At 34.5% G+C, this 14,044-nt stretch overlaps 1 protein-coding gene across 3 annotated transcripts in view; it reads left to right on the forward strand.

Moving 5' to 3' along the window:
- Positions 1–14,044, forward strand: part of DPH6 (diphthamine biosynthesis 6) — a 201,530-nt gene that overhangs the window by 39,012 nt on the left and 148,474 nt on the right. For all 3 annotated transcript variants that reach the window (XM_074148897.1, XM_074148896.1, XM_074148898.1), the window contains exons 4-5: positions 7,176–7,249; positions 9,383–9,501. In XM_074148897.1, coding sequence (XP_074004998.1) covers positions 7,176–7,249; positions 9,383–9,501 — 193 coding nt within the window. The remainder of the gene's footprint in view (positions 1–7,175; positions 7,250–9,382; positions 9,502–14,044) is intronic.

Here is a 14,044-nt window from a genome sequence, read left to right on the forward strand (position 1 = left end):
AATGGGGTTATTAGGAGATTGCAATTAGATACTGAAAGCTGTGACTGAGAGCTGATGAATACCCCGATGCACTGAATTAATAGATTTTGTGTATGTGTGTGCATGCAGTATTTCAATAATTGCATTTGTAAAACTCTTAAGGTTAGGCCATCAGTTGTGCTTAAAGGTGGTGGTGTGTCTGTCCATGCCCTATGCAGGGCATTCATAAAAATGAATCTGATTAGCTTTTAAAGTGGATTAGTTACGTAGTATTATCTCCTTGTATAGCTACTATTATTCAAAAGTAATTTACTTTTCAAGTGAGCTAAGGTAAGCCCGCTCAAGACTACTGAAGTTCTTAATGAGAGTGTTCACACAGGGATTTCATGAGAATCCACATTAAATTAATTTCCACCCATGTTTTTGGAACTACTTCTTTCTAAGGAATGAAGGTATGAGATATCCGTGCTCTGAGGTCTCTAAGTAGAAGGCAGGACAGTCCCAGGTGATGTGTAGGAGGAAACGGATCCTGGGGGTCCTGACAGGTAGGAAATTATCCATGAGCCAGCAGTGTGGCCTTGTCAACAAGAGGGGCAATGGAAGCCTGGGCTGCGTAGGGAAGAGTGTGGCCAGTCCGTTGAGGGAGGTCATTCTCCCCGTCTGGTCTGCACTGGTGAGGCCACAACTGGAATACTGTGTCCAGTTCTGGGCTCCCCAGTTCAAGAGAGACAGGGAACTACTGGAGAGAGTCCAGCGTAGGGCAACAAAGATGATTAAGGGATTGGAGCATCTCCCTTATGAGGAAAGGCTCAAAGACCTGGGGCTTTTTAGCCTGGGGAAGAGAAGGCTGAGGGGAGACCTTATTAATGCTTACAAGTACCTAAAGGGTGGGTTGAAGGATGATGGAGCTGGACTCTTTTCAGTGGTTCCCAGTGACAGGATGATGAGCAACGGGCACAAGCTAGAACATAGGAAGTTCCATTCAAATATGAGGAAAAGCTTCTTTACAGCGAGGGTGACAGAGCACTGGAACAGGCTGCCCAAGGAGGTTGTGAAGTCCCCTTCTCTGGAGATTTTCAAGACCCGCCTGGATGCAGTCCTGAGTAATGCGCTCTAGGCAATCCTGCTTTGGCAGTGGAGTTGGACTAGATGATCTCTGGAGGTCCCTTCCAACTCTGACAATTCCATGATTCCACGTAGTGACCCGCAATACTGTGTGATTCTGCTAGGCTGCAGAACCTACCAAACAGCAGTTTTACAATCTGAAGTAGAGTTATTATATCCCTGCTTCCCAGGGATGTTTCCTTACTGTCTTTGATTGCTTGCAGCTGCCTCTGACAGACATATCAAAGCTTAGAAAAATCATATACTTTGTTTCAAATCAGCATAATCAGTGATCTTAGAATGCTTCACAAATTATAAGGCAAAACTCATATTTAAGAATTTTCCACTCAAATAATTGCAGAAGCCTAAAAGTCTTGTTACTAATGTATATGTTGTCAATCACACATCTGCAAATATGTTGTGTTTTAGTTTGAAATTTTGCAAATGACTGATAATCATTGTTTAGACACAACTGACTGTAAGCTTTAATTTAAGTATGTGTAACATTTTTTTTTTTACTCATGCAACATTCAAGGAGGATATTAATTGGAAAGACAATTTCATTTAGAGATAATCTATTTTATATCTTGGTCATAAAATGAAGGCCATTGTAGCAAAGCTGTAAAGCAAATGTTAAAAATTAAACCTAGTTTAACTATTCTTCATCTATTTTTCCTTCAGTTTCTTACATAGATCTGCTCTAAACAATAAATTTTTCAGGATATTCTGCATTTTCTGAAGGGGAATGTTCAAATTTTCTTGCAGTAGATGTGAACTGGCATCTGCAGGCACAGGTCTAGCACTTCCTTTTTCTCTCTTTAATATTATTTTGGCTGTTGTATGCAATATCTCATTTAAGCTTCATTATTAAGGTGGTGAATAGTTCTATGCAGTGATACGCGTAGCAGTAACCTTTACTCATAATATGATATTGTCTGTATGTCTTATTTTGTTCAGCTTTCTCTGGCACTGATGAAGCCTAAGGCTGCTGTTTCTTTGAGTTGCTGATAATTTTTTATCTGATTAACTGACACATTTAGTTGAAATCAGACACAGCCCTTAGGCTGGGCATGGATTTAATTTAAAAAGTATCAAAGGTTTTCACTGTGTGCTGTTTAATCATCGTGTTTATCAGGCAAAGAAAAATTACCGGAAGGACCATAGGGAGAGGGTTATCTTAAGGAGCAGTAACTTGGGAAATTGATAATAACTCCGAGGTAATTTACAGCTAACTTTTACATTCATTAATATAACATTTCCCACTAATAATTACAGTGCATGTAATATACTAATTAAATTGAAAACATTAGCACTAATTTTCTTTTTGCTGAACTCTGAGAGGGTCAGGTAAAGATATTAAAATGTAAAATTAAAGAAAACCTCTGTACCAGTGCCACTTCAATGAATATTTTATTTACTAGTAGAATACTTCTACCAGTTCTATACTACCATGCATATGTAGTCATTTCCTCAAGTTACCGTCACTATCCATAATTGAATTTCAGTCACTGAAATAAAACCAAAAAAAGCAAAATTGAAATCACAGTGTGATAGCATAAATGGCTCTTACATTTCTGTTTATATTTTACTGCAGCTGTTAACCGGTATGTCAGTGTTGTACATGGGTATTACAGAGCCACCTTAACAGCATAACAGTAAGGACACTTATGGCACTGATGTTTTGGAGCTTTCACAAAACTGTTTAATATCTTGTACTATTTTCTGATAGAAAATACAGTTAAGTAACTTATGATACATGGAGAGCAGCAATTTTGAATTGTGCTATTCATTAAACTGATTAAAAAATATATATAACTAAAACTATGAAGCTTTAAACATAAATTGTACATTTTAGTACAGTTACAGTTGTAAAGATCGATTTGCTGTTCTAACACAATTGTTCATGAAGACTATTCTTCATGAATGTTATGAACAGGAATAAATTAATGGTTATAACAAGACATGTAATAATGACATAATTTCACTTACGGTTAAAACATAGCTAATAATTATCTTATGTACATAATGAAGCTTAATACTGCTGCTAAAAATCGGTATTATTTCGATGCTTTTTAAAAGTTGATTTTTATACTTGCCTTTTAAAATTAGTAATTTTGGTAGTTTTGATGGGGAAAAATCAGTTTTAAAAAGTCATATGGAAAATAAAAAATTGTTAGCATCTGTATACATCTATGTTTAGTAACTGGTTTTATGTAAGAATTACGTACTTTGTGATGTAGTACTTCGTGACAGAGTATACTGTACTGGGTGTAAGTGCTCTCTATTATCCAGATATTTCAGAGAAGCAATTTATTTTTACTTTAGACTAGTCTATTGAACTAGCAATGTATTAGTAAAGTTTTGCATGGTTTAAATAATTTCTTAAGTTACTAGAACATGATGTTTTCTTTAATAACAACAATTAAAAAAAAAAAAACAATCCAAGGAAAAAACCCACCCTTCCATATTAGCTTTCCTTGAACATTTTCCTGTTCTCTGCTACTTCTCACATAATACAGCATCTAACATCTTTGTCCCAGAATTTTCCCAAATTTGCTTCCTTGGCTTTTGAGTTCAGTGAGGATCCCTGGTACTGAGGGATCCCTGTTGCTGTCAGCCTGCTCTACCCTTGCTGAGGCAGCTGTTTTGGGAACATGGTTTTTGTGGTAGTAAACCTGATCAGATTCCACATTAAAAGGTGATGTGTAGTACCTGACACCTGGCACTGCTGATTCTGGGACTGATTCTCTGCAAACCACTATCAGCTCTGAACGAAACAACATCCTGTCTGTTTGCAAAGTGGCCAATAACTCTTTCAATACCAAACAGGGAATCTGGTGAAAAACTAGTTTTCAATTAGTACCCTTTGCATGCTTCAGTGCTGAGCTGATTACACTGTGCAGCAATGCTTTTAAACTTTGTACACTTGAGGAGTTTATGAAGGTTGTTAGACCATAGTTTTTTTTCTGTTCCACCTCATACTCCATCCTTCTTCACTTCAAATCTTATTTCTTGAAATTGTGCCACTCCAACCTTGATTTTTTAAAACTCTACAGAATAACAGGATTGAATTTATTCCATTTCATGGTATGTAAGTATATTAACTAGTTCTCCCATTTCAAAGCATTTATTAAGTATATTGATGTTTCTCCTTGTGGAAGCTGCTGTCTGGACAGTGATGGAAGTTTATACTTGCTCTTTACCATCAGAATAACTAAATGAAAAGTGATGGTGCTGAATGGCTCTCTGTCAAATGTCTTTAAATGGGAATGCTAAGCACTGAAAAATGACACAATGTACTGCCATTTCAAAAGTTGATTACAACATATGTATTATCAAAGGAAATAAACTAGAATAAGTGCAGAGCATCTTGTATATGACTATTTAAATGAGATTTAATGTAGCTTGTAAGCAAGCAGCCAAACCAGCCTTATGTTCTTTTGTTACCAACTTCAAGATATGTTGCATACATATGTACATACATACACATGTGTGTAATCTCAATAAGTAGAAAATCTGAATGGTTCTTTGTTTTGCCTTTTCCCGTATTTTTCTTGTTTTTATTGTGATCATTATGTTCCATGAAGTAATAAATACTTACTGTTTGAACAGATTTCTAGTATAGCTGTAATCCCAGTAGTAGATGCCACTTTGGTGTCTACCTGCAGAAACCCCTCATGTATCCCGCAGTTCTTGATATATTAGATGTGGTGTGTCTTTTGTATTGTTATGCTACCTTGCATGAAGAAGCAGTAATGAAAAAGCATTTGAAGATTCAGCGTCTCTAACACTATTGAGGTGATTGTAGAAGTTCTTTGTGGTGGTTTTTTTTTTTTTTTTCATTGTTATTCCTTGTTCATAGGCTAAATCTGTTTTATTCTTCCCTTGTCCTCAGCCCTGAGTCCCCAGTGTGCTTTATGATCTCATAAATGCAGATGCTTTTCTGTAGTGGTTATTTGATTTTTTGTCTTCCCCTATTCCTTTCTGTAGTTGAATACTTTTATCCCTATAAAGGCATTCAGTTTCATTGTCATATATTGTCCTAGTCTGATAGTCTGGATAGACTTTACAGCAGGAGTCACAAGTTTCTTTGTAAAAGTGAGAAGCCTGAGCCCTTCTGATTCTGTGATTCCATTACAAATATATTATAGAGTGTTGAACAGAAACGGATACAGGCTGCTTCTTTCCTTCACACAGAAAGATATGTGGTGACTTAGAAATATTGACAGTTAATATTCAATGTATTAATTATTTACTAATATTGGTTCATAATGCCAGATCCTGTGCATAGACCACTTAGTGATTGTTACATTTGAGGCTATGTTGCCTGTGATTAATTGTTCACATAAGCAGAAATACGGGTAACGTTTCTGGACATGTTGGATGAGGTCTAAACATTCTGACGGAGCACATTTCGAAGGAATTGTTAGTGCTACGCTTTTTACATAAAAGCACAAACAAACGATACTTAGGTGTCATGTCTTCCAAGACTGTTATCTGACTTAACTTCATAATATTTCTAAAAAGAACTTTGAAGAATGCAACTTAAGTGCAGTTGTAACAGTACAAGTAAACTGCATATCAAAATTGCATGAAACAAAGGAATATGGGGAAAACATTTTAGATGTACTTGAAGACCCAAGAAGGCTTCATGAATCATGTTGTCAAATGTATTTAAAGAAAACTCTATTTACATAACTGTTAACTTTTTAAGAAATGTAATTCTAGATGAGTGAGTTGAGTAAGTTGAAATGTCTGTGATTTATCTTTATTCAAAAGGAAGTTTGAAACATTGTTGCACAGAAAGCTCAAAGAGAAACAAAAGTAATATTGGCTGGATAATAGTAATAATGATAATACTGGCAGTGGATAATAATGAACAGGTGACAGATAAAGTAAAATTAATTTTTATCAGTAATATTACTTCTGGATAAGTGAGAAGCATCAACTTGAATCCTGTATGATTTGGCATTAAATTTCATATTAAATGATATATCCATTAATGACAGGTAGAAGTACCTAAATTGATCAGTGATATCATTTTCAGATTATTATAGCTAGGAATTTTGATAAATATGGTGACTCAAATCAGAAGTTTAGATGAATATGAATAACTTGGGAATTTTGTTGGGCAAATATGAGGTGAGAATTAATGTAAAGAAGAATAAGAAAATAGATTGAGGAAAGAATATCCAAGACAGATATAAACGAGGAAATTTTCCCCTAAATAAAACACCTTCCATATCATTTTATTGATAGGAAACTGAAAAACTCAGTACCATGGCAGGCAAAGGCTGTTTTGATTTGAAATTAGTATCTACGTATATAGTTGAAAATTTTATGGTAAAATCTTGCTGCAAACATCAGAAGATTGCTGTGTAACTGAGCAGGTCCAGAAGGTAAGTCATGCAGTGTAGTTATGATAAACCTGGATTAAAAGAGGAAAACCAGTTGAGTTGGAGCAAATTCTAGAAAAGAAAGTAAATTCATCATGTTGATTGGGACTCAAGCAACTTAAAAATGCAAGAGCTCATGAAATATTACAAGAAAATATATCTTGGAAAACCTTTTTTTATAACAGAATTTTAAAAAGATGATGTTGAGTAAGTTGCCTGCAAGTCGTCTTGTTGTGGTGTGAGGATAAAAAGGGTAATCTCACACCCTCTTGTGCTCCATATTGTGACAAATATTAACAGTTAAATTAATCATCATGATTGTGTGTTGCTGACATTTATTTGTAGGTGGGATAGCAAACACCTCAGTTACACTGAAGAGCTGGAAGTAATTTTCAGGATGTCAGGAAAACTTTAAGATAAGCTGTTAAATTTGGCACTTTTTCACTACTGCAGATTATTTCTTCTGTAAAATGCTACTCGACTCAAGTAGATTACTGTGTTAGAGTAATAACCATGTTGTAGGTCAGCTGTGCTGCTCTCTTCTATGCAAGATCTGCATTCCAGCCCATTCAGTTCTGTGTCCTGGGCACAGGGAAAAAGATATATTCTTTGCCGATTCTCCTAGTAGAGGTACTGAATCTCTATTGCTTAGGCCAGCATATACTGCTATTATTAGTATTTCTTGGTTTTTTTCAGGACAAAGAAGCTGTGGAGGGTGTATCTGTGGGAGCCATTCTTTCTGACTACCAGAGAGTTCGAGTTGAAGATGTGTAAGAAAATATTAATATTTATTAATATTCACATTCTGAAAACATTCTGAAAGCTTTACTTGTTCATTTTCTAACTCGAATTCTGGAGCAGAGACAGTTGCTTTATTTCTCGTGTTCTATGATACCAAATTCATTCAGATTGTTACTATATGTACCGTGTTTGGTTATTGGGGTGGTTTTTTCCTTGAAATAATTTGAAAAAAAAAATTAGTAAAAATCCAGTAGAGACTATACTGGATTTTTTTGATTCCTCTTCAGGTCTGTTATGGGTCTGTCACAGCTTTGATATGAAAAGAGTTGAGTAGGTTCAGACCTTTCATTACAACTGAAAGCTCACCCAGTTCCGGTGACTACAGTGTTGTGGTCAAGTATCTATTTCTCAACAGAGTTTTAATATAGAGGAACATTTTGTGACTTGTTATGAGGAATTAAATATAAGAGGATCCTTATGTACATATCTTCCCTTACTTCCTTAAAATCTAAAATCTGTTATCATTAATCAGGAGTTTTCATTTGTCGTTTCTACCGTGCACACTCTTTAAATCTAGATAGATTGTGATACTTTTAAGAGTCTTAATTTTAAAAAGGGTTATGTAATGGGAATTGTGTGTGTCATATAGGCCAAGCTTTGATTTGGGTCTGGAAAAAAGTTTTCACTAAATATGTCTGGCAAAGTGCAAAACCACCTTGTGTTTAAAATTAATATTAATTTCATGAATTCATTAGTTATTTGTTGCTGATAAAAGCAAATATCTGGAATACTTTATGAACTGTAAGAATGGTGAAGTTAATGCTGTGCCAACTTGACTAACATCAGCAAGTTACACAGCATGAGTGTTTTCTTTACACCTTAAATAAGTAAATTGCAGTCAGAAACGGCTCCTTTCTTTCTCTTTTCCCTTATGCTTAAAACATTTTAATGAATGCCTGATCATGTAACTAGATATTTTAGAAAAGATTGCTTTTGTTGATTGTGGGTTCCAGATCTTTTACCACAGCCAAAAGACTGACAGGGCATCACAATATTCCTGATTAATTCCAAGGTTGCTCAGTTAAAAAAATGTTACATTGATCCATAGATTTTCCCCTTGTTGTTTCATATAAACCATCCCAGTTATTTGGAGTCAGCTAATTTGTTAGCTAATGTTATGCAACTAAATGAACTACTTTACATTCTGAGTTGCTAAATGTTTCTGTTAATTTCACAACTTAGTGCTCTGTTAAAATATACGAAAGTAATAACAAAACCAGTCAAATTATATGGGTGCTAACTATGGATTTATGTGTCAACATTAAACATCCATTTAACTATGAAGTCTTGACACTAATACTAGTGGGTCTATCTAACATATGGGAGAAAGCCCACATACCAGATAAACAATGATAATTGACAAATAAATGTAATTTTTTGAGTGCTGTGACCTAGTCCCATGGTTAAATGTTTTTAAGTTTTTCAGGAACTAATCGTTACACATTTTATCATCAACGGATGGTACTTGACAATTTGCAGAAGGGTTACCTATCAATAGTGCAAATTAGTGATTCTCTAATTTGATAAACAATCAAATACTGTGTATCAAATGCTGTCTAAATATGATATGTATCAAAACAAATAATTAAATTTACATTAACAGGTTGTTACTTTGTGTCACAAGCTGTATACATTTTCCTGAATGATTCTTTTCCTTGGGTATTGATCCAAATTGCTTTTGTTGAGTGTAACAAATTCAGCATATTGTACTTGTGCCATGGGCCACATTTATCACAGAGCAGTAACTCTTGCCTCAGCTGTGTTCATAAAAAGTGATCACTTCCTAAGAAGTTAAATGAGTTTGTGTGCCTAAATGTTTAGGAGTGCATTTTCTTATGGTTTTACTTATGTTCCCATGCAAATCTGTTTACATCAGTGAGATGTGTCTTATGTAGATGAATTACAGTCAGAACAAGCTTATTTAACTTTTTTAATATCAGACATAATGTATATACTGCAATCTAGGAATAGGAAAAGGAGGAATTGTAGAAGAAAAAATATTTTAAAGTAGGAAATTGGAGAAATTAATTTTCTTTAATTTTATGTGAATCATGCTGCATAAAAGCATAATGCTTGACTTCCCAATTTTTTTTGTTTTTAAGATGCAGAAGGCTTGATCTTCAGCCTTTAGCTTACCTTTGGCATCAGAACCAGGAAATATTGCTTAAAGAAATGATATCATCCAACATTCAAGCAATAATCATAAAAGTGGCAGCTTTTGGTATGTATTCAGGTTCTGAGCAATATTGTCTACTGAAATTTCCCATGGGCAAATTCACAATATAACACAGAAAACCAGATTTTTTTTTTCTATGTTTTAGGATAAGAAATGTTAATATGAAGAAAATGTTAACAGAATTATATGGTTGAATAATAGTTATGATGTCTGAATAATTAATTTACCTGTTTGCAATTCATTCTTAGAATAGACATGGAAAAGCTGGAAAGCAATTCTTCCTAGCATAGTCACTAAATTCCTTTTGTGATTTTTTTTTTTTGTGTTCTAGTTTGGTTTTGATTTGCGGTAAAGATGCATGCATAATTCAGTGCTTCACAGTATTGTCATTTATAGATGATGCACACTGGTGGCTAGACAATATTATAAAATAACCATGAAAGCTTTAATAGAAATACAACAAATTAACATTGAACAAGATGTAATTATATGAGGCCAAAACATTTCAAGTAACAACAGCCTTTGAGTTGATAAAACATATAGCAAAGAGAAGTAGTTCGTCATTGCCTTCAAAAAAGTGGTATTTACGATATAGTTGTTTACTACACCGGAAAATCAACATGTCTTTTCATTGTCAAATATGTAAAATGAGGTTTGTATAATGAAGCAAATCAATATGAAAGACAACCTATTTGTTTATTGTTTGAATGTAAAGAGAAGGTGAAATGACATTTTATAGGAAGGCTTAATGGAATGACGTGCTCTATAACCCTAAGAAGCATGTAAGAATCATGTTAATGATACAATATATTCATTTCAGGCCTCTGTGCAGTTTTTCATTTAAGAGTATCAAATGACATGTTAAGCATAAAGTGTGACCAAAGGACCTTTTCTTTTTGGGCGGACTGTAGATTTGCAGTCCATTGGGCCAACGAATGGCTAGTATAATACAAGAGAATCAGTGACAGTGGTGGCTAAAGATGTATGTTTAAAAAATACCATTGTATAACCTTGGATTAGAAGTCTGATGGCTGGTTTATCTGGGCAAACATCAAATTCCTAATGTCTCCCTTCTTCGAAAAATGCTTTATAACAAAGTAATTCTCCTGAACATTAACCAAGTATTGAATTATAATCCTTTTAGACTGCATGAAGTCCATGATTTTTTTTAATCAAAATTAATTACTTATTTTTTTATTTGTTTCTCTTCAGCTGGTATAGTTTCTAACTAGTTTTTACGTTATCACTATGACGGTCTCGCTGTATTGTTCTCTAGGATCTGCTAGGACTGTTAGTGAGATTAGAAATACTTCATTCACTTAGAGGTAACAAGCAATGTAATTGAATAGCATTTTCCTGAATTTTGGAAGCCCGGTTATAAATACGTAGGAGCTGAATGCTGTGTTTTCTACTATAAAACACTTCTTTTTTAAATTGGAAAAAAAAATTAAATATATTTTTTGAAGTAACAGTTTTCAGGCCATGTAAAGTACATTTTTATATTTATGTTATTTTGTCATAAACCAGAATGCTTTAATTGCTTATGCTGATGTGAAGAAAAAGTAAAATTCCTCAAGGGATATGTACCATGTCTTTTCACATTAGAATTATTTTGCATCGAGTTTAGGTTGTTTTCACTAAAATTTGTACAATTGAAGAAAATTAATTATGAAAGGGAAAAAACCCCACACAAAATGAAACAGGTAAATATTATTTCAAATTTACTTGCAAAATGTTAAAGAAAATATATGATTTAAATAATAGCTAAAACTGTTTCACAGGTAGACAACATTGATGACCTGTCTTATGCCTGAAGCAAGATAACCTTGTCTTTTGTATTCTGAAGTCTTAAAAAAAAGTAAAATGCAGTAGTTAATGCACAAAGAGTGCTTTGTGCGCTATTCATTGAAGGAACAAATACCATAAATACTTGTAGATAGCAATTAGGTAGAAAATCACTGTGATTTTTTTCCTTTTTATTTTTTTTGGCTACAGGTAAAAGAAAGATCTTATCAGAGTCAATTTCTCACCTGCCTCAGGCAGACATAATTAGATGTAAGCAAATTTAATGGAGCTTGTGTGCTCTGGGGCCATTCTGTAATGCTTTAATAATTGCATGCCTTATTAAAGTGGATTTAAGGTATGAAGGCTGTTTAACATATCAAGTGGCAAAGAAGATAAGATACAGTTTAACTTTTTGCCTCTTAGATTAATAATCAAAGCTAAACTGCAATGAAAATATTTAAAATAACAGATTTAAGAGTCTGACGGGTAATGCATTAGATAGTACATTGTACAGATGTTAATGCAAGAAACAAATCTGTAACTTAGCTTGACATTCATCAGCACTGGCATACTTGTACATCCACCTTGTCCTGTTTTCCATTAACTCAGTGCCAGTATTGGCAAGGTAAAAGCCTCTCGTTTTAAGTAGAAAACACATAATTATGCAAGTAAATGAGCATTAGTTTAGTACATTTCCCTAAATCCACCATTACAAATTAATACCATAAACTTTGCCAGTGGCAGGAGTTTTCTATCTCAGAGTAGTGTGCTTTTCCAGATGGGATAGCTATTGCTCTCACTTACATGCAAAAGAAGTATTGTTAGCAAGCCGCCTTCACATGCCTTCGGTTGACCTATAAGGAGATCAGCTTTCATTCCTTTAAAGTGTATTGCAGAGGCTTCAATGATGAGAGAAAAACATTCCATGATCTAGCACCAAACCTAAGCAATGAAAAAAACCAAAAAACAAAAGCTGCTTATGCAGCCGCTTATCTTCAGTGCCATTTTCTTGCTGCTAAAGATGCCTGTTTGATGCATGATACTTTACGTTTGAAATATACCCCTCTTCAGTGGAAATCCCAGAAAGTCAGAATGAAGTTACTCTGTAATAGCTAATATAGAAACAGTTATTGATTGTTTTTAACATGTATGTGCCTGAAATTCCAGTAATATCCATTGCTTATATGACACAGTCTGACATAGCACAATCATAAGGTGCATTTTTTATATCCTTGCTCTCTGGACACATTTTATGGATTAAGATACGAATTAACTTGCAGAGTATCAATATAACAGATTCAACTTTTAATCTTACCTTGGTAACTTTATGTACTGGTCTTACCTGTGCCACGTTCTAAAGCAGATCGCTTCCCCTGCAGCACAAGGTATAATACTCGGGTGGAAGTGAGAGAAGAAGGAAGGTTACATTTGGAAGGAATCTTTGGGTTCCTCACAGTATGGTCCTCAGTAAAAATTGAGCATTGAGCTTTATTTAGTTTTACTTTACTTATATAGTTAACTATACCTAAATCTTGTTAAGGATTAACACTAAAAGTTAAGCCCCCACTATACATTTTAAAATATGACAAACTCCAGTTCTCATATATATGAGAATATATTTGAAATTGTTTCTAAGTCATGCAGTTAAAGAAGTTGATCCTCAGTGATTCTAGATTTTTTTGAAGTTTTAAGAGTAATGTTCACCTGCAATAAGTTTTGTAAGTGCACTTCGTTAGCTTGAGAAAGTGAAAAAAATTGCTTCTTTGGTGTTTCAGACAAAATCAGAATATATGCTCAGATTTCTGTCTTTTATGGTATTAGTATGCATTCTTTACTTTATACATTGCAGCTTCTTCCCAGTTTGGTTATAGTAAAGTAATGATTTATTAATTGAATTAAATACTTGAAAAAACATTTTAATTATGACAGCAAATAATAGAAATACTAAGTTGAAAAAAACTCTGTCATGGTTAAATTAGGTTTCTAACTCCTAGCTGTTCTTTGGACCACAGGAGAGAAATGATACCATATTGCTGTTCAACTGTTGGACAGTAATAAAAGCTGAAACTTTGTATCAGGGCTGATTAGCTTTTGGTCCTCAGCCTACATTTGAAGTGGGGCTCTTATGCCGTGGCTACATCTTTTATCTTGTAGATCCAGCTGCTATGAGTGCTTCTGGACAATCTGCATGCTCAGTCATGGGTACAGTTGAAATCACAGGGGCTGTGGAAGCCTAAATTTTGAGTTGGTGTGGGCCCTAGTTGCTTACCTAGGCTGTTTCCCTCCAGTAATGGAGTAATGAGTCCTTAGGGAGCCATTGCCATCTCCTGTCTGTCAACAAATCCTAAAGTTCCTTCTCTAAACTGAGCTGTCTGAACTATGTGTATTTAACTTGAGGCTCCTTTGCTGCGAGATCTTGAGGCTTGCCTCACAAGGTCAAGAAAATTGGTATGCTGGTACTATACAGAGAATGCTCTGAAAAGCTGATAGTTTAGGGATGCCTGTGGTTTTGTATATCAGCTTTTCATTTAGAAGGAGAGAATGTTACTTCTGAGTATAATGAAATCAGTACCTGTAGCTTTTGTTTATCATTTAAACCTAACCACCTAGGTGTCTGCATTATTGTTTATTATTTGCATGCCACTAGAGTAGAGAAGAGAAATCCTGACTGACTGAAATTGAGAGCCAGACTCCCATTAATTTTAATGGAGGTAAGATTTATGTATAAAGTAGTACATTAGAAAAGAACTAGCACCACACAGTTCCTGGTTAAGCTCCTGAGAGTGTAATTTAGTGTTACAGA

This window comes from Numenius arquata, chromosome 6 (genome assembly GCF_964106895.1).
Source record: "Numenius arquata chromosome 6, bNumArq3.hap1.1, whole genome shotgun sequence".
NCBI classification, from domain to species: domain Eukaryota; kingdom Metazoa; phylum Chordata; class Aves; order Charadriiformes; family Scolopacidae; genus Numenius; species Numenius arquata.